The sequence below is a fragment of the Argopecten irradians genome, chromosome 2 (assembly GCF_041381155.1).
Source record: "Argopecten irradians isolate NY chromosome 2, Ai_NY, whole genome shotgun sequence".
Taxonomy (NCBI): Eukaryota; Metazoa; Mollusca; class Bivalvia; order Pectinida; family Pectinidae; genus Argopecten; species Argopecten irradians.
In genome coordinates, this window is record NC_091135.1 from 53794409 (window position 1) to 53812635 (window position 18227).

At 35.9% G+C, this 18227-nt stretch overlaps 2 protein-coding genes and 2 long non-coding RNA genes across 4 annotated transcripts; 2 read left to right on the forward strand and 2 right to left on the reverse strand.

Moving 5' to 3' along the window:
* Positions 1 to 220: 220 nt before the first annotated feature.
* Positions 221 to 2742, reverse strand: LOC138315943 (uncharacterized). Its single transcript, XR_011207565.1, has 3 exons — positions 2608 to 2742; positions 717 to 1515; positions 221 to 343 (listed from the first exon to the last, which is right to left on the reverse strand). It is a non-coding gene; the product is annotated as an uncharacterized lncRNA (long non-coding RNA).
* On the forward strand, positions 791 to 2931 carry LOC138315942 (complement C1q-like protein 3). The gene is made up of 4 exons (XM_069257364.1): positions 791 to 881; positions 1695 to 1782; positions 2211 to 2243; positions 2472 to 2931. Exons 2-4 carry the CDS (start codon positions 1704 to 1706, stop codon positions 2870 to 2872), a joined length of 513 nt encoding a protein of 170 aa, XP_069113465.1. The 5' UTR covers positions 791 to 881; positions 1695 to 1703; the 3' UTR covers positions 2873 to 2931.
* Positions 2932 to 5678: 2747 nt separating this feature from the next.
* LOC138315947 (uncharacterized) lies at positions 5679 to 7620 on the reverse strand. The gene is made up of 2 exons (XR_011207566.1): positions 7403 to 7620; positions 5679 to 5891 (listed from the first exon to the last, which is right to left on the reverse strand). It is a non-coding gene; the product is annotated as an uncharacterized lncRNA (long non-coding RNA).
* An 85-nt stretch (positions 7621 to 7705) lies between these two features.
* LOC138315944 (bactericidal permeability-increasing protein-like) lies at positions 7706 to 18210 on the forward strand. The gene is made up of 15 exons (XM_069257365.1): positions 7706 to 7908; positions 8225 to 8324; positions 8637 to 8771; positions 9170 to 9243; positions 9944 to 10098; positions 10663 to 10726; positions 11078 to 11169; positions 13336 to 13512; positions 13940 to 14014; positions 14749 to 14994; positions 15640 to 15707; positions 15975 to 16017; positions 16228 to 16291; positions 16629 to 16702; positions 16957 to 18210. The coding sequence occupies exons 1-15, from the start codon at positions 7788 to 7790 to the stop codon at positions 17008 to 17010; spliced, it is 1542 nt and encodes a 513-aa protein (XP_069113466.1). The 5' UTR covers positions 7706 to 7787; the 3' UTR covers positions 17011 to 18210.
* Positions 18211 to 18227: the final 17 nt, after the last annotated feature.

The following is an 18227-nucleotide window of genomic DNA, read 5'->3' on the forward strand; positions in this document are numbered from 1 at the left end:
AGTACTGACGTTGAGATTGATGGAGGCCAATATTGTCATTTATAACATCCAAAATATTAACTCATTTTACATGAGTAGGCGTTTTTTAACGACGAAATGAAGGGTCATAATATATTTTTTCTGATATAAAAGTGTTGTTTACCGGGACTTCCCCATAGACAGCTACCCTTCCTCAATAGTCGAAAAAACACTTAATAACTTACCATCAACTAACAACCATTCATCAGCATTCGAACGAAACAGTATTGGTCAGGGATATTGTGATATGGGAACAATACCCTTAATTTAATACCACCACAGCCAGGAGGTCGTGAAGATGTCTGTAGTGAACAATATGGTATATCTAGAAAGAGAAAATCAGAAAAGAAAATTGTGAGATGGAAATCGGTAGACTGAAATCATCCCATATTAAATATTTGCTATCAATGTATTTTGCACGTGGAGTATAAAGGGTAATAGAATCGGTAATTAAAACCAAACTTTTCAATTAATAAAACGGGGTCAGTGCTAGTGAACTTCGTGTTAACCAAGCTGCTGTGGATATTTTTTAGTATGGGATGATTATTAGTTTATCCTGTTCATTTCATTTAATTTCCAAACGTTCAATTACAATGTACCCATATACCAAAAAGTATTGTGTAGTCTTATATAATGGTCTTCGTTGATCTTTAGCTTTATCTGTGCTATCAATCAGCTACGAGATTACACTGACCTACCTGTAAAAATGGTAAACATGGCACGGCTTCCACTTCTGACCATATGTGTCCTAATATCGAACGTATTGGTGGCGAAAGCAGCTTCCTACCAGACTGCTGATGGCGGATCTGATTTGGATATGCATGGAGTCAGACGGATTTTAGAGAAATACGGGAATCAAATTGGTAAATGGACAATTCTATATTTTACTGGTATTAGTCTTCCTTTATTTCATCCACTCCTCTGTATTTCGTCTCATTGATCTCCACTTTGATATAATCGTTGATGTAACTGTCAGATTGGTGTCAGTCGTCATTCTTGTATTTACATGCCCTTGTGTTGCCATCCGTAAGTCGTAAGACTTTGCCTGTTATGTCTCATTGACATACTTTTCCATAAGACTCTTGTCTGTCGGTGCCTCATCAACACCCGTCCATCCTCGAACTTTGTTGCTCGCTTATTTGACCCTACCTGCCGCCGCTTCCTTCACCTCGGCCTCTACTTGACTTTAGTCGCCTCCTTCATGCCAAACCTTATTTGGCCCAGGCTGCTGACATCGTATCCGTGCCAGGCCTTATGTGACCCTGGTTTTTGGTATCCCCTTCGATCCTCTCCTTATTTGGCCCAGGCTGCTGACATCGTATCCGTGCCAGGCCTTATATGACCCTGGTTTTTGGTATCTCCTTCGATCCTCTCCTTATTTGGCCCAGGCTGCTGACATCGTATCCGTGCCAGGCCTTATATGACCCTCGTTTTTGGTATCTCCTTCGATCCTCTCCTTATTTAACCCAGGCTGTTGACATCGTATCCATGCCAGGCCTTAAAAAAATATACATTTTGATAATTGCTATAGCCTTTTACATGCATTACAGTTAAATTCTTAAACAAAAGATCATATACATTTAAACTATTCTAAATTGGTGTCTATCATAATGCTAATATTTCTTATTTAGAGGAATTGCACTATCTAGAAAATCTATCCATCAGAATCACTTCAGACGGAAAACATGCGACTTGAACAGAAAATGGTGACTCTAGAAGAAAAGGTCACGCTGTGTGAGCAAAACGTTAGCCATACTAGAAGAGGTGAGAACAGCATGCCAGGGCAAATCGTTTAGTCGATTCACTGGTATACGTGTCGCAAGTAGACTGTACCAAACCTTTTAGTGGATGAGAGATAGATAGGGTAAAAGTAATTAGACTGTATCTTATTATCCAGTAATTAGATCGTACCAAATTATCGAATTATTAGACTGTAGCATATTATCGAGTAGTTAGATTTTTAAAAATTATAATACTCGAGACAATTTTTAAAATGTGTCAAAATGTACAAATGTACCTCATCATAAAATAAAAAAAAAATTTGAACCTTAAGTTACCAGTCTTATTTTGAAAATGATAATTAAATTGACGAATAATGACGAATTTTAGACGCAGGGAAGTCTATGCAACGATATGATATGTATAAACATTATATCAGCAAGTGCCAGTATATTTATTTTACTTGTTTGCAGATGATTCCGGTAAAAACATCAACAAACGTGTCGGTAATTACATTTTTATACTTCCTTTTAATACGTACTGCTCTCCTCCTTACAGCTTCATCAAATTGTTTTAATTTCATTGTTGTTTTTCTTCTTCTTTTTTTTAATTTATAAATAATATACACCAATAAAATGTGAAAACCTGATATTTGATCGCCTTTTTCAAGAAAATGTGATTTACTGACCAAATAGTAGTCTTTGTTCACTAATTCTAGACGCTATGTTTTACAGAATCGACAACCGCTGTTGCGTTCCACGCTGTTCTTGCACACGATGTATCGAACCCGGCACCTGAACATATAATCCCTTTTGAAAAATCAGTAACAAATATTGGTGCCCATTTAAACCCAAACACCGGTGTATTTACCTGTCCCGAGGTGGGCGTCTATCATTTCTCCTGGATGATCGCCACTTTTGGTGTACAGTATTTCACTACAGAGTTGGTCCGTAATAACGTGGTCATCGGATCCGCCATGAGTGGAGACAGTGTGTACTGGACCACGGGCGCCGCTTCCGCCATCACCATGCTGGTTCCTGGGGATACCGTCTGGGTGAGGATAGCCAAGGAACATGGCACTGGCGCCGACCTCAAACAAACGTTTACAATGTTTAATGGGTTTCTGATTAAGTGAGACACCCTCAACAGTTTATATTGTTCATACGAGTTTCTGATAAATAGATACATCTCGCATTACTTAAACTGTCCATTGACTTTTTAATTAAGTAATACCGCTCATTGTGTACTGTTGAATGGTTTTAGCATGGGTTGCTAATTTATGAAACCATTTTCCTACATTTTAGCCCACCATCATCAGATGGTGGGCTATTCAAATCGCCTTTCTTCCGTGGTCCGTCGTCCGTCCGTCCGTCCTTCCGTCTGTCCTTCCGTCCGTCCTTCCGTCCGTCCGTCCGTTAACAATTCTTGTTACCGTTATTTCTCAAAAAGTATTGAAGGGATCTTTCTCAAATTTCATATATAGGTTCCCCTAGGGCCCTAGTTGTGCATGTTGCATTTTGGGACTGATTGGTGAACAAGATGGCCGACAGGCGGCCATCTTGTAATTTGATAGTTAAAGTTTGTTACCGCTATTTCTCAAAAAGTGCTGAAGGGATCTTTCTCAAATTTCATATATAGGTTCCCCTAGGGCCCTAGTTGTGCATGTTGCATTTTGGGACCGATCGGTGAACAAGATGGCCGCCAGGCAGCCATCTTGGATTTTGATAGTTAAAGTTTGTTACCGCTATTTCTCAAAAAGTACTGAAGGGATCTTTCTCAAATTTCATATATAGGTTCCCCTAGGGCCCTAGTTGTGCATGTTGCATTTTGGTACCGATCGTTGAACAAGATGGCCGATAGGCGGTCATCTTGGATTTTGATAGTTAAAGTTTGTTACTGCTATTTCTCAAAAAGTACAGAAGGGATCTTTCTCAAATCTCATATGTCGGTTCCCCTAGGACCCTTGTTGTTCATATTGCATTTTGGGACCGACTGGTCAACATGATGGCCGACAGGCAGCCATCTTGGATTTTAATGGTTAAAGTTTGTTACCACTATTTCTCAAAAAGTGCTAAAGGGATCTTTCTCAAATTTCATATGGTTCCCCTAGGACCCTAATTGTGCATATTGCATTTTGGTACCGATCGGTGAACAGATGGCCGAAAGGCGGTCATCTTGGATTTTGATAGTTTAAGTTTGTTACTGCTATTTCTCAAAAGTACTGAAGGGATCTTTCTCAAATTTCATATGTCGGTTCCCCTAGGACCTTAGTTGTGCATATTGCATTTTGGGATCGACTGGTCAACAAGATGGTCGACAGGCGGCCATCTTGGATTTTAATGGTAAAGTTTGTTACCACTATTTCTCAAAAATTGCTAATGGGATCTTTCTCAAATTTCATATACAGGTTCCCCTAGGACCCTAATTGTGCATATTGCATTTTGGGACCGATCGGAAACAAGATGACCGACTGACGGCCATCTTGGATTTTGATAGTTAAAGTTTGTTATCAATATTTCTCAAAAAGTACTGAAGGGATCTTTCTCAAATTCCATGCATAGTTTCCCCTTGTACCCTAGTTGCGCATAGTACATTTAAGGACTGATCCATAATGCCTTTCGGCACTGATTGGTAAACAAGATGGCAAACCGGCCGCCATCTTAGATTTCATTGTTGAAGTTTGTTACCACTATGTCTTAGAAAGTACTATAGCGATCTGTTTCAAATTTTATATGTAGTGTGTTTGAACAAGTTTGAAAAGCAGGGAAAAGATCCCTCTTTCCATTGTCAGACATAGATCATTCTTTGGTGGGCGCCAAGATCCCTCTGGGATCTCTTGTTAAAAGTAAGTGACAGGTCTTCCTACTTTTTTTAGCTTTCTAAAGAAATGAGTTGCTTGGTGTCTTCAGCGGCATGCTCCAGTGATATAGCACTATAAAAAGGGCAAAAGTTCCACTATACAAGAAGACACCACATGAATATACCGCAGTCTCCCGAAACACGCACCTCGCACAACATACACACAACACACCGCATACATGGGAGGCCGTCCTTACATGACCATAGCTGTTAATAGGACGTTAATTAATCAAACAAACAAACAAACAAACAAACTCTTCTACAGATCCTATATTTAGTGGATTTTATTGTGGAAAATTATATTCTTCTCTTATATATTTATTTTATAATGAAACGAGACTACAGGCAATATTTAAGGGGGTTTTAATAAACATCTCTCCAGAATATACCATTTTAGCAGATTTCTAAACCAAATAAATTGTATGTGCTTCCTTGAGTGTTTCGGGAGATTGCGGTATGTGCATGTAGTGTCTCCTTGTAAAAGAAGAAACTCTTACTGAAGCATACAACTAATGACACCGAACAGTTCACCCAACTCGACCCGGTGACGGTATAATGAAAACGGGCGAATCCATTGTATCATTTCATTTATACTTAGTGTTAATCAAGAACAGCACTACCATCTTTATAGAATATGCACGATATGTATCATTCAGAAGATAAAAGTCTAAAGTCTTTCTCACAGGGACGAACGCTTAACTTAATGTCAAACGCTACTCGGTGTCAAGGTAGACATTGAAAACAAAGTTATAGTTAAGTCAAAATCTCAAATGTATTTGCCTTTTACGATTCACCTACAAGGCTCATACAAGGAAACAGTCATTAGTATTGATGTGGGTGGTATAAGTAAGTCCACCAAACGAAGTTGTAGACTTTTTAGATTTACTCCGTTTTATCATCATCATCATCATCTTCCTCCTCCTCTTCTTCTTCTTTTTCTTCTTCTTCTTCATCTTCATTTTTTACTTCTTCTTCTTCTTCGAGAACTTTGTTCAACATATTTCTCAAAGCTATTCACTGAATTGAATGAAACTAACGCAAATATTCAGCATTGGCAGGTGAGTACGCATATGTTTTTTGGGTTGTTTTTTTTCGAATCGTCAGCGTCATTCCCGGTTTCTCATTATTTACATTTTGTTTTGGTGATACATTTTACCTTAAGGCTTTGTTCCATGAGGCTGCATTATACCACTGGTCCTATGTTGGTGCCAACAAATACGTACACGTATGTCAGCATGTGTCATTGGTCATCTCTGTTAACGTTCTTGTTTTGGGTGGATACGATGTACTAGCTCCTACAAATATTCCTAACGTTAATGAAATCAATGTTAACTCATTCAATATAAACAATATAGTATTTTATATGATACATAAAGGACCATTCAGATTTCGACAGGCGAAGGTCAGTTTGAACGTATTACATAATTATGATTATGTTAGTTTAGGTATGACTAAAAGATTATATCCATGTGTCCAAATGATCCATAAATAGATTTAGCAGAGTGTGCAGCTTTGTAACTTCACTTATGTTGGCCATGTTTAGGTATTATTTAGTGTTTAAACACTTGGAAGACCAAATACGTAGAGTACAGTTATAACATTTCGATAATCCATTATATCTTTTCGTTTTTACATTGTTTATGAATGTTACACTGCCTACGGCGGCGTATTAGGGCCACTATATAATTTAATTTATCTTGTACGTACAAGTTAGTATCTTGTACGTACAAGATAGTATCTTGTACGTACAAGTTATTATCTTGTACATACAAGTTATTATCTTGTACGTACAACTTAGTATCTTGTACGTACAAGATAGTATCTTGTACGTACAACTTAGTATCTTGTACGTACAACTTAGTATCTTGTACGTACAAGATAGTATCTTGTACGTACAAGTTATTATCTTGTACGTACAACTTAGTATCTTGTACGTACAAGATAGTATCTTGTACGTACAACTTAGTATCTTGTACGTACAACTTAGTATCTTGTACGTACACGATAGTATCTTGTACGTACAAGTTATTATCTTGTACATACAAGTTATTATCTTGTACGTACAACTTAGTATCTTGTACGTACAAGATAGTATCTTGTACGTACAACTTAGTATCTTGTACGTACAACTTAGTATCTTGTACGTACAAGATAGTATCTTGTACGTACAAGTTATTATCTTGTACGTACAACTTAGTATCTTGTACGTACAAGATAGTATCTTGTACGTACAACTTAGTATCTTGTACGTACAACTTAGTATCTTGTACGTACAAGTTAGTATCTTGTACGTACAATATACTAAGTTGTACGTACAAGATACTAAGTTGTACGTACAAGATAGTATCTTGTACGTACAAGATACTAAGTTGTACGTACAAGATACTAACTTGTACGTACAAGATACTAAGTTGTACGTACAAGATACTATCTTGTACGTACAAGATACTAAGTTGTACGTACAAGATACTATCTTGTACGTACAAGATACTAACTTGTGTACGTACAAGATACTAAGTTGTACGTACAAGATACTAAGTTGTACGTACAAGATACTATCTTGTACGTACAAGATACTAAGTTGTACGTACAAGATACTAACTTGTACGTAGATACTAACTTGTACGTACAAGATAAATAAAATTTTGTAGTGGCCCTAATACGCCGCCGTACACTGCCATACACATATTATTGAAAGATTATTTTCGAAACGACTAATTCAAAGCGCTGACATCGCGTCGATATCCGTATAGTGGCGTTACATAAATGACAAACTATAGTGAATATATACCAAAATAATACTTACAAGGGCGACCTCACTGGATATCAGGCGACCTTATTAAAATATGTAGGCCTATATATCGAATGTAACAATGTAGCATGTATATACTGTTTATTCCTCCTATATTAATAAGTCGTACCATAGGGTACGATGAATAAACTACAATTTAGATCATGTTAAATCTCCGTTTATGTATAATATATCGTAACTATCTAAAGCCTCGCGTGACAACATTTGACCTAGTAACTGCCGAGTTAATTCCCTTTAATTGTTATTCAAACCGAAAGAAGGAAGTGAATAAAAGTAAACTACAGCTCATACTAGTTTATAACGAGGAAGTCTTTATCTGGAAAACCAGTTGTGATCGCTATACCTTATTCCCTCACGAGTGTCATTTTGTGTGTCGAGGATGATAGGTGCGGGAGGGATGACACTTCTCTGTACAGCGGTGGTATTGGGCTGTATTGGTGTCGTGTCTTCGTTAAATCCAGGTTTCCAGGCCAAAATCACCGCAGCAGGGCTTAACTACGGTAAGTTTGTAATTCTTGTGTATTCGATTCATTTTAATTGTTGAAGAAATTTTAAGTTTTATGTATTTGATCAGGCAATGCAAAATGTTTTACTATACCAAACCAAATGTATTAAGAATGAAAGTCTCGGTCAATTCTTGATTATTTTAATTCTCATTTGTTTTTGAAATCTGTACGTTCGATAAATACGTTTTCGAAATTAAAAACCAATATCATCGGTACTACCTGTCTATATTGTATGTAAATGGTCACAAAAACTGATATATTTCTATTTTCATTTTGTATACGTTATATATTATTATGCTATACTTTTTAGCTAACGAAAATGCCATTGAGCAGCTGTCAGCGAGCATGAAAGATAAAAAATTCAATATACCGTCTGGAAAAGCTGGCAAAGTCTCCTTCTCTGTGACAGAGTATGTAACACTAATGTTTACATCTCGGCTCAATAAAATATTCTTTTTCATTGTCTACCTTACCAAATGAAGAAATGTGTTGGTACCCATATCGATTATATTTCACTTGAAAGAAATTTGTGAATGGTATTATCTGGTTACAACACAAACCCCGTGGATATTCATGTGTCAAACGTACTGCTCAGTTTACGAATAATGTTTAAGTTAAAGAACTTTAAAGGATTGCTTCAACACAAATTGATTTTGTAAGTTATCAATATTTTAATTCCTCATTTCAAAAACATCTATAAATATAGAGTGTTGTACTTTCAGTGCCGAGATAACTGAATTTTCGGTACCGACTCCTTTCACTTCTCTCAAACCGATACAAGGATCTGGATTACAATGGTCGGCAGCAAATATTAGAGTAAGCATGAAAGCGAACTTCAAGTACACTGTACACAAGTTGTAAGTATCATTGTGAATTTGTTACTTAATGTGGATATGTCATTGATCAACTCTATCAACATGAAAGAAAAAACCCATATCTTTCAAATAACGAAAAAGTATGTGTGTTTTAATGTTTTAAAAGTCAAATATGACCTCCTATTTAGTTTCCTATAACTAAACTAAATGTAAATTATCGCACACCATAGTCTAACACATCCTTGATTTCTATCAGGACCAGTTATAATAATGATGTAATGGCGCAATCAGTTGTAATTAAATTCTTAAGGTTGAAATTTAACAAAACATGGGAACCAATATTATCATGCTTAATTTAAAAACAATGAATTGCCACTCATGTGCCCACCTTGAACCATTTACACAATTTAACTAATACTGACATGCTCATACTTTGACAGCATCAAGTTCTCTGATCATGGTCGCTTTGATGTCTCGGTATCTCGGGTGTCATTCATTGTACGAGCGATATTTGGTAAGTTGCTTTTCGGAATATTGCAAAAACAATTAATAATTGTTTGACAATTGGGAATTAGCTTATACACTTTCAAAGTAGCAATGACAACCTTTTCTTCATTACTAATTCAATAAAATATATAATCTAAAACAATGCAATCTGAGCATAAAATTACAGGAACGTCCAAAGCTTTTTTAGTAATACCGTATTGCTAAAAGCAGAAACCGTATAGCCGGTTATTTAAGCGGGAATGATATATTTTTTCGGGGACTATATTATTGCGAGAATGACATTTTTGAGGGGATGATATTTTGGCGGGGATGATATTTATGAGGGGATGATATTTTTGCGGAGATGGTATTTTTGCGGGGATAATATTTTTGCTGGGATGGTATTTTTGCAAGGATGGTATTTTTGAGGGGATGGTATTTTTGATTTGAGGGGATGGTATTTTTGAGGGGACGGTATTTTTGCGGCGATGATATATTTGCGGTGATGGTATTTTTGCGGGGATGGTTTTTTTGCGGGGATGGTATTTTTGCGATTTCGCGGAACTTTGCTTTTATCGCGAAAATTTGATCCGCGAAATATCGAGAAATGGTTTATTAAGCTAAAATTCAATTTCCTCTATTTTCTTTAAATCATGAACATACAGTTATCTAGAATACATACCAGTACTGTTAATGTCACTGGCAGTGTTCATTGCTTGATTTTACAGGAATGGACACGACAGGGAGACCGAGCATTAAGGCAGGACCATGTTCTAGCGATATTGGCAGTCTCTCTCTTAAATTTCATGGAGGCATGTCTTGGATATACAACCTGCTTCGAGGAATTTTCGAACACAAAATTAAAGATGTACTCAACGATAAGGCAAGTTTGCAAGATTTGGTATTATTTTAAATACTTGTATATTTACAAAAAGAAAAGAAAAAAAGAAAATTTTGCATTTCCTTAATGAATAGATTGGTAGGCCTGTGGTGTCTAAGGAATAAATTGGCATTGACCATCCGAAGTGACTGGTTCCCGTGTTATAATGTGTTAGTTGGATTTTACTCAGCAATATCCTAATTCATAGACATTGTTTAAGACGGTAAACATAGATTACAAACCAAAGCCTTATCAATTTACGTTTCAAAACCCATCAAGAATACGATTTATATACCACAAAACGAAACCTTTATCTATGGAGCAATGGTGTTCTGATGTCAATGTCTGTTTCTAAAAAGAAATAAAACATTCATTCAAATACTAATGTACTAATTTGTCAACTGTATTGCTGATTTTTTAAGAACTAAACCCGGTAGTATCGAGTCAACTTTAGATGTAGCCGGGACATGTTTGAAAAGCCGCGAAGGATAATATTATAAAAAGTTAATTTACGACTCTACCTACAAATGAAAATGGTGTCAAGTACTGCCATGTCTTTGTTTGTAGATGTGTGATGTGATTGGGAAGTTACTCAATGAAAACGCTGAGAAGTCCCTGTCTTCACTGAAAGGTGAGCTTACCTTTTTATCTTAGATAATTATGTCTGTAGACTTTTTTCTGACCTATGATATATAATTACATTGGGGCGTTCAAATTGGTATAGGTTATATATTATTCTCCAAATATACATAATTTGCATATATTTGCATTACAACCTTGAACATATTATTTACTTTTTCGATGAACTTTGGAAGCATTTTACACGTGTAACTGCTCACTTCCTGAAATTATTTGTTTTTCCCAATCGGGACCTAAAATCCTTCCAGCAAGCGACTGTAAATATAAAGAAATCTATAGGCTAACGGATAATTTCAACGCGGCAAATAAGATCACCGTTTAAACACATTTATGTTTCTTATAGTGACTGCAAGTCTTGGCAAGCTGTTCCAACTTGACTACACTCTCACAGATTCACCAAAATTTACCTCTAGTTATATGGAGACCTATCACAAGGTAATGTAGCTTTTCTTCTATGTAACAGAACTTGAATTTATGTATAGTGTAGGTCGTCGATGATGTCCTATGTATGTATAGTGGAGGTCGTTGGTGATGATCTATATATGTATAGTGGAGGTCGTCGATGATGACCTTTATATGTATAGTGGAGGTCGTCGATGATGACCTATATATGTATAGTGGAGGTCGTCGATGATGACCTATATATGTATAGTGTAGGTCGTCGATGATGTCCTTTATATGTATAGTGGAGGTCGTCGATGATGACCTTTATATGTATAGTGGAGGTCGTCGATGATGACCTATATATGTATAGTGGAGGTCGTCGATGATGACCTATATATGTATAGTGGAGGTCGTCGATGATGACCTTTATATGTATAGTGGAGGTCGTCGATGATGACCTATATATGTATAGTGGAGGTCGTCGATGATGACCTTTATATGTATAGTGGAGGTCGTCGATGATGACCTATATATGTATAGTGGAGGTCGTCGATGATGACCTATATATGTATAGTGGAGGTCGTCGATGATGACCTATATATGTATAGTGGAGGTCGTCGATGATGACCTATATATGTATAGTGGAGGTCGTCGATGATGACCTATATATGTATAGTGGAGGTCGTCGATGATGACCTTATATGTATAGTGGAGGTCGTCGATGATGACCTTATATGTATAGTGGAGGTCGTCGATGATGACCTATATATGTATAGTGGAGGTCGTCGATGATGACCTATATATGTATAGTGGAGGTCGTCGATGATGACCTATATATGTATAGTGAAGGTCGTCGATGATGTCCTTTATATGTATAGTGGAGGTCGTCGATGATGACCTTTATATGTATAGTGGAGGTCGTCGATGATGACCTATATATGTATAGTGGAGGTCGTCGATGATGACCTATATATGTATAGTGGAGGTCGTCGATGATGACCTATATATGTATAGTGGAGGTCGTCGATGATGACCTATATATGTATGGTGGAGGTCGTCGATGATGACCTATATATGTATGGTGGAGGTCGTCGATGATGACCTTTATATGTATGGTGGAGGTCGTCGTCGAAGATGGTTTTTTGTATGTTAGAGGTAGCCGATGATGACCTATGTATGTATAGTGGAGGTCGTCGATGATGACCTACATTTGTGTAGTAGAGATCGTCGATGAAGACCTATATATGTATAGTAGAGGTCGTCGATGATGAACTATATATGTATAGTGGAGGTCGTCGATGATGACCTACATTTGTGTGGTAGAGATCGTCGATGATGACCTATATATGTATAGTGGAGGTCGTCGATGATGACCTATATATGTATGGTGGAGGTCGTCGATGATGACCTATATATGTATAGTGGAGGTCGTCGATGATGACCTATATATGTATAGTGGAGGTCGTCGATGATGACCTATATATGTATGGTGGAGGTCGTCGATGATGACCTTTATATGTATGGTGGAGGTCGTCGATGATGACCTATATATGTATAGTGGAGGTCGTCGATGATGACCTATATATGTATGGTGGAGGTCGTCGATGATGACCTTTATATGTATGGTGGAGGTCGTCGATGATGACCTATATATGTATAGTGGAGGTCGTCGATGATGACCTATATATGTATAGTGGAGGTCGTCGATGATGACCTATATATGTATGGTGGAGGTCGTCGATGATGACCTATATATGTATGGTGGAGGTCGTCGATGATGACCTATATATGTATAGTGGAGGTCGTCGATGATGACCTATATATGTATGATGGAGGTCGTCGATGATGACCTATATATGTATGGTGGAGGTCGTCGTCGAAGATGGTTTTTTGTATGTTAGAGGTAGCCGATGATGACCTATGTATGTAGGATCGATCATACAATGAACATTTGGTTATATCAATCTGTATTCATTTTCTGTCTTAATTGTGCGCTTTAGTTATCAATATTTTATTTGATGTTTGGCGCTCGTTGAAATTGATCTTATTTCATTTATCATCACGTGGAAAAATTTTAATTAAATGATAATGTATCATTTTTGTAGTTTATGCGGATATTCTTCAATGGAATACGAATATAACGCATCATATGCTCGTCTTGAACATTTGATAAAAAGAATAAATGTTTTCACACTGTATTAACTTTCTTTTACATAGGGTGAGATCGACTGGAAGTCTGCGCCTTCTCCGCCCCCTTTCCATGCCCCGCCTCTCCCTCCATGGAATGATACGAGTCGGATGATGTATGTTTGGGTCTCAGACTATATGATGAACAGTCTTCTGTATCAGGCCCAGAAACACAACTTTCTCTCATACAACATGACAGCACAAGATGTATGTATACTATTCCTGACCAGTTCTGGTGACTGTAGTAGTTTTGAAAGTGTTGGACATTTTGTCAAAGTAACACATAACCATCCACAAAATATCGCTGACGTGACATCTATTTGTTGTTTATTTTCTAAAATGTCAAATACAATGGCATATTATAAGGACAAGCTTTCCTGTGTGGTGTTGATGAATACTGGCTGATAGATATTGATTATATGACTTGAGCTAGTTAATCTAATCATACAGATTGGGTTAAGTATTATATTTTTCTTTAAATAAGTAATTTTAAGACATCATAATATTTTCCTACATAATAGCCATGACTAATTTATAAGAAATGTCGGTTCGAGTAATATGATATATAATAATTATTGTATATAATATTGAGAAATAAATTGAAAAGTTGATGCAATGTCTGTGTGATTTCCAGTTACCAGCAGGCTCGCGCGGAGTCCTAAACACCACGTGTACCGATTCTATCTGTATCGGAAATTTCATCCCTGCCGTATGTATTTACCTCTAACTTAAAGCTTATTATCACGAGGGCATTTTAATCCCAATCACTATTTATATTTCTAATCAGATAAACATTTATCAAAGCACATTCTGTTAGCTTCTGTTTCCTTATACAAGGTTATGTAGAATAATAAGGAAGTAACTTTTATGTGTTATTTTGCGCATTAATTTGTGTATATCAATGATTCGGACTCCGAAGTTTATGCTCGATCCCGAATTTTCTCACTATGTAATACTCTTAACTTACACTTCAGTGATTTGAATTTTTATAAATCGAAGTTTTCAAACCTTTTCATGAATCATTTGTTATGATAGCATGGGCAATTAATTGACACCCTTTTATTCGAACAAAAGATATAACTGTATTGTACAATGCGAATTAAACGGGAGTGAGAGAGTATACAGCAAAGAGCGTTAACGTTAGAAAGAGTAACTGGTTTACTGAGAACGGTTGTTAGTGGGAGAAAGAGATAAAGTACAAAAGAAGGAGATTTGTTAAAAATAAATACGTGTATGATTTACATGCATGTAGACGTTTTCGGCCTATAGACGCCTGTGAAGGCAGAAAGGCCTTGCACAATCTGGGCTTTGTAATTTTATCATTAAATTTGACATTCGATTGGAACCATTGTATTTTTTATATGTATATGAAATCATATAATTGACAATAATATACTCTTTGATGAATAATATATATTAATGTACAAGATCATTATATTGCAGCTTCAAAAAAAGTATCCTAATTGCCAATTGGAACTTCTAATGAAAAGTACAAAGAAGTCGGACATTGCAGTCGTCAATGGTGCTGTAGAAACCCGGATGTATGGATCCATATCATTATATGCCAGTCCAGTCAACACCCTATATTTCAAACCGGGAATCCCTGATCATGAATTAAGGAAGAATATATACGATTTTCCACCAAGACAAGCAGGGAATTCCGGAAATTATATATTGACCATGGATGCGGTAAATTTCTAGTTCCAGTGGCAGTAGTTTAGTGGATTCGAAAATAATCGTAACAAAAGACGTTTACTTTCAAATTACTTCATTTCATTCACCCCATAGTACATTTCTATTTTTCACGTAAAACAGGATTGACAGAAATATTTCCGTATAGACATAAATCTGGTGTAAACATTATGTTACTTCCTTATTGAAAACATAATGTTTGCTACTTCCTTTACCAAAGTAAACACACGACTGGGACGTCACATCTGTCAACAGATTGTCAAAACGATAGCTGAGATTATTGACGTTAATATTTCTTTATATGGTATCGCTCAATGTGTTCAGTGCTGACAAGTTCATTTTCCTTATTTAATTGTGTGCTTCCCCTGTTGTAAAGAAGTATGCATTCGTCAAATAGTTACAAACAATGCTTCAGTCTAACAATTCATATTTTGTTGGTGACAAGACGGGTGATTTTATCTAGACAGATGTTATTATTGTGTCAGAGCAAGCATATACTTACAGATGATGTCTTGCTTACATGTATCTCAAACATGTCATATATATCGTTTGTTTACATTTAACCTCACTTAACCTTGTGGGTTTTGAAAATTACTTCCTTATATAATTATATATCTTACGCTTTGTACCATCTTCTGGTAGAACATGACTATGACCGGGAAGATAAGCGTGGATGATCGACGCATGCATTTCAAGGTCAACAACATGAGGTGAGTTTCGCAGTTTAAAAGGAATCATCTAAATTGGGCGACGGTCTGGGTTGTTTTGTTCCAAGTTCCTCGTAGGAATATCACACGGAGAGATCACTATTTCTTTATCCCACCCTAGAGATAATTTCTCTTAATTCACTAGAGGACTTAGCAGCTGTTAAAATTGCAGACATTAATAAGATTATTCTCTAATGACTTAGTCAACCTCTAGTATATCTTACAAAGGTTACTCTTGTTGGTGATTTGAATATTAACTCTTATTTTCAGTATCGCCGTTTCCTTGCAAAATTCGGCTGTGTCAAATGTCACTGTAAGTATTGGAAGATATTATTTTATTCATTCTTTATAAGTTTATAAAACATTGTAATAAGCATCAATAATAAATGACTATATTATTCTTTAAATTATTTAGAATCCTTTGCAATGAGATTTGCGTGAGATGAAAACGTTAATCAAATTACATACGTACAGCTAGTAAAAATCCATCCATTTACAAATTCTTCGTTTTTTTCTGTTATAGGAAAAGGCACTGAACTTTCTCATTAAGTATGCTGTGCAAAAATTCGTCCAGCCCAGTATCGATGGTAATATCCTGAGCTAATAACACTGTTTCACGATTATCGTGATAAAGGCCCGGGTATGGAGGTCACGTTGACTCCGATATTTTGTGAGAACAATATCAACATTAAAAATAATTTCCTTTTTCTCAGTATTTTGGTATGCAATGACACTGCATGTGTGAGAGCCTTGTATTTGTTTATGTTTACCATTCTTATGCAAAACGTGTTTCAGAACATCATGCATTGTTCATGCATAGAACTGTTACAAATGGCTGCATTAATACGTCTATCCGTAGCATTATTTAAAAACTGATAACTATATATAGCCTAATTACATATCCATCTATTTTCTTTCAATAAGGACTTGGCCAGATAGGAATCCCTCTGCCACTCGGAAAAGTCACGTTGAAAAATGCCGAAGTAGTTCTGCTGAAGGTATGTGTCTAGTTTATCTTCACATTACGTCAATACGTATCGTCCTTTTTTGACGCTTCTGAAACGTTGTGCATTTTATGTATTCGGATTTAAAGAGGTTGAAGAGGTGTCGGCCATTGTGTTTTTTTATTATTATTTATTTTTATATATATATAAATAATAAATAAACAATGCAAATCTGTTTGAACAACTGCACACATTTTACATGTTTTTGTAAAAAAAAAACCCAGATTATATTCCTTTCGGTATTACAGCATGCGTTCATCATCGCTACGGATGTTGAGTACCATCCAGATGACAAATTCTGAATCAGGACAGGAAGATGACATACCGAATAATATCATATGGTGAGGCAGAATAACGAGTGTTAACATAGTATTTGGAAACAAATACAGAGAAGAAGGCAGATTTTTATGCTTCAAGTCGTAATGATTTCATTTAGAATCGTCTGGCTTTTGAAATGTCCATCTTGTTTAGATTCCATTGATGTTTCACATGGGTTAAAATCAAACATGTAGATTTCATTTACAATGTGATGTGTAGCACTTGCAAAAGATGTGAGCACGAAAGGTATTAGTGCTGATTGTTAACGATTGTTAACGTAATGAAAAAACGTTTTAATCAGTTAGATAGTGCATCCATTGTATTATTTCCTTGTACTTTCGAATACTTTAATATATATTTTATATGATGTTTAATTGTGCTGTTGTATATTTTTTCCTCTTTTGCAGCTTTTTAAATGCATCCCTTTGTTGCATTCAATATTGCTTTTATACCATTTCTTGTTTGTTTATATATTTTATCTATAAACGCTGTATACACACTTAATGCCAAATGACTTTCCCTTTATTTTGTTTTCATTTTATTTTGTAAGCAATGGATTTATTTTAAGCACTTTGCAATTCTTTTTTAAAATGTAACATTATTGTCGCATTCCATGCCACATCATTACGCGCTATACATGATACAATCGCGATATTGTTTTGCTATTTGATCTGATTTTATAACTTCTGCCAGGCTTGTGTGACATTTTCCTCGCGCAGTTGGTATATCGTTCCCTGATATGATTTTCGAAAGTAAACAAGCAAACGTTTCCACATAGAACTCGTATTTTGTGAATTTGAAGAGGATAATAATTTCAATATCAAAAGGGTAATCCTTTAATAACTAATAAATCTAGATAAACTTTATAATAATGAAAACGTCAACAGACCAAGTATTAAATGTTATTGTCTTTATTACCGTCTATTGCTATGCTATTTTTTTCATTTTACAAAGATTTGCACTATTTTGACTTCTATCCATTTGTGAAACCACTCATTAAAGTTCTATACTAATCCAGAATTTTTAGGATTTTATGAAATCCTAGAGATGTAAATGTGCAAAATGTACTTTGGAAATCATTGTTTTGCATTTCTTTTTAAGCTGCTTAAAATCTTATTTGTCCTACACAATGCTTTATCAATATATTGTATTTCACAAAGCGTTAATAAAATTGGCTTCAAGATTGACAGCGTTATTGTTA

Bases quoted from the DNA above. Each gene is read 5' to 3' on its own strand.
- LOC138315942 (XM_069257364.1), top strand. From the start codon at position 1,704: ATGCGACTTGAACAGAAAATGGTGACTCTAGAAGAAAAGGTCACGCTG. The intron at 1,783-2,210 runs GTGAGAACAGCA...ACTTGTTTGCAG, and splicing joins CGTTAGCCATACTAGAAGAG to ATGATTCCGGTAAAAACATC. The intron at 2,244-2,471 runs GTAATTACATTT...TATGTTTTACAG, and splicing joins AAACATCAACAAACGTGTCG to AATCGACAACCGCTGTTGCG.
- LOC138315944 (XM_069257365.1), top strand. From the start codon at position 7,788: ATGATAGGTGCGGGAGGGATGACACTTCTCTGTACAGCGGTGGTATTG. The intron at 11,170-13,335 runs GTAATGTAGCTT...TCTTTTACATAG, and splicing joins ATATGGAGACCTATCACAAG to GGTGAGATCGACTGGAAGTC. The intron at 14,015-14,748 runs GTATGTATTTAC...ATTATATTGCAG, and splicing joins TCGGAAATTTCATCCCTGCC to CTTCAAAAAAAGTATCCTAA.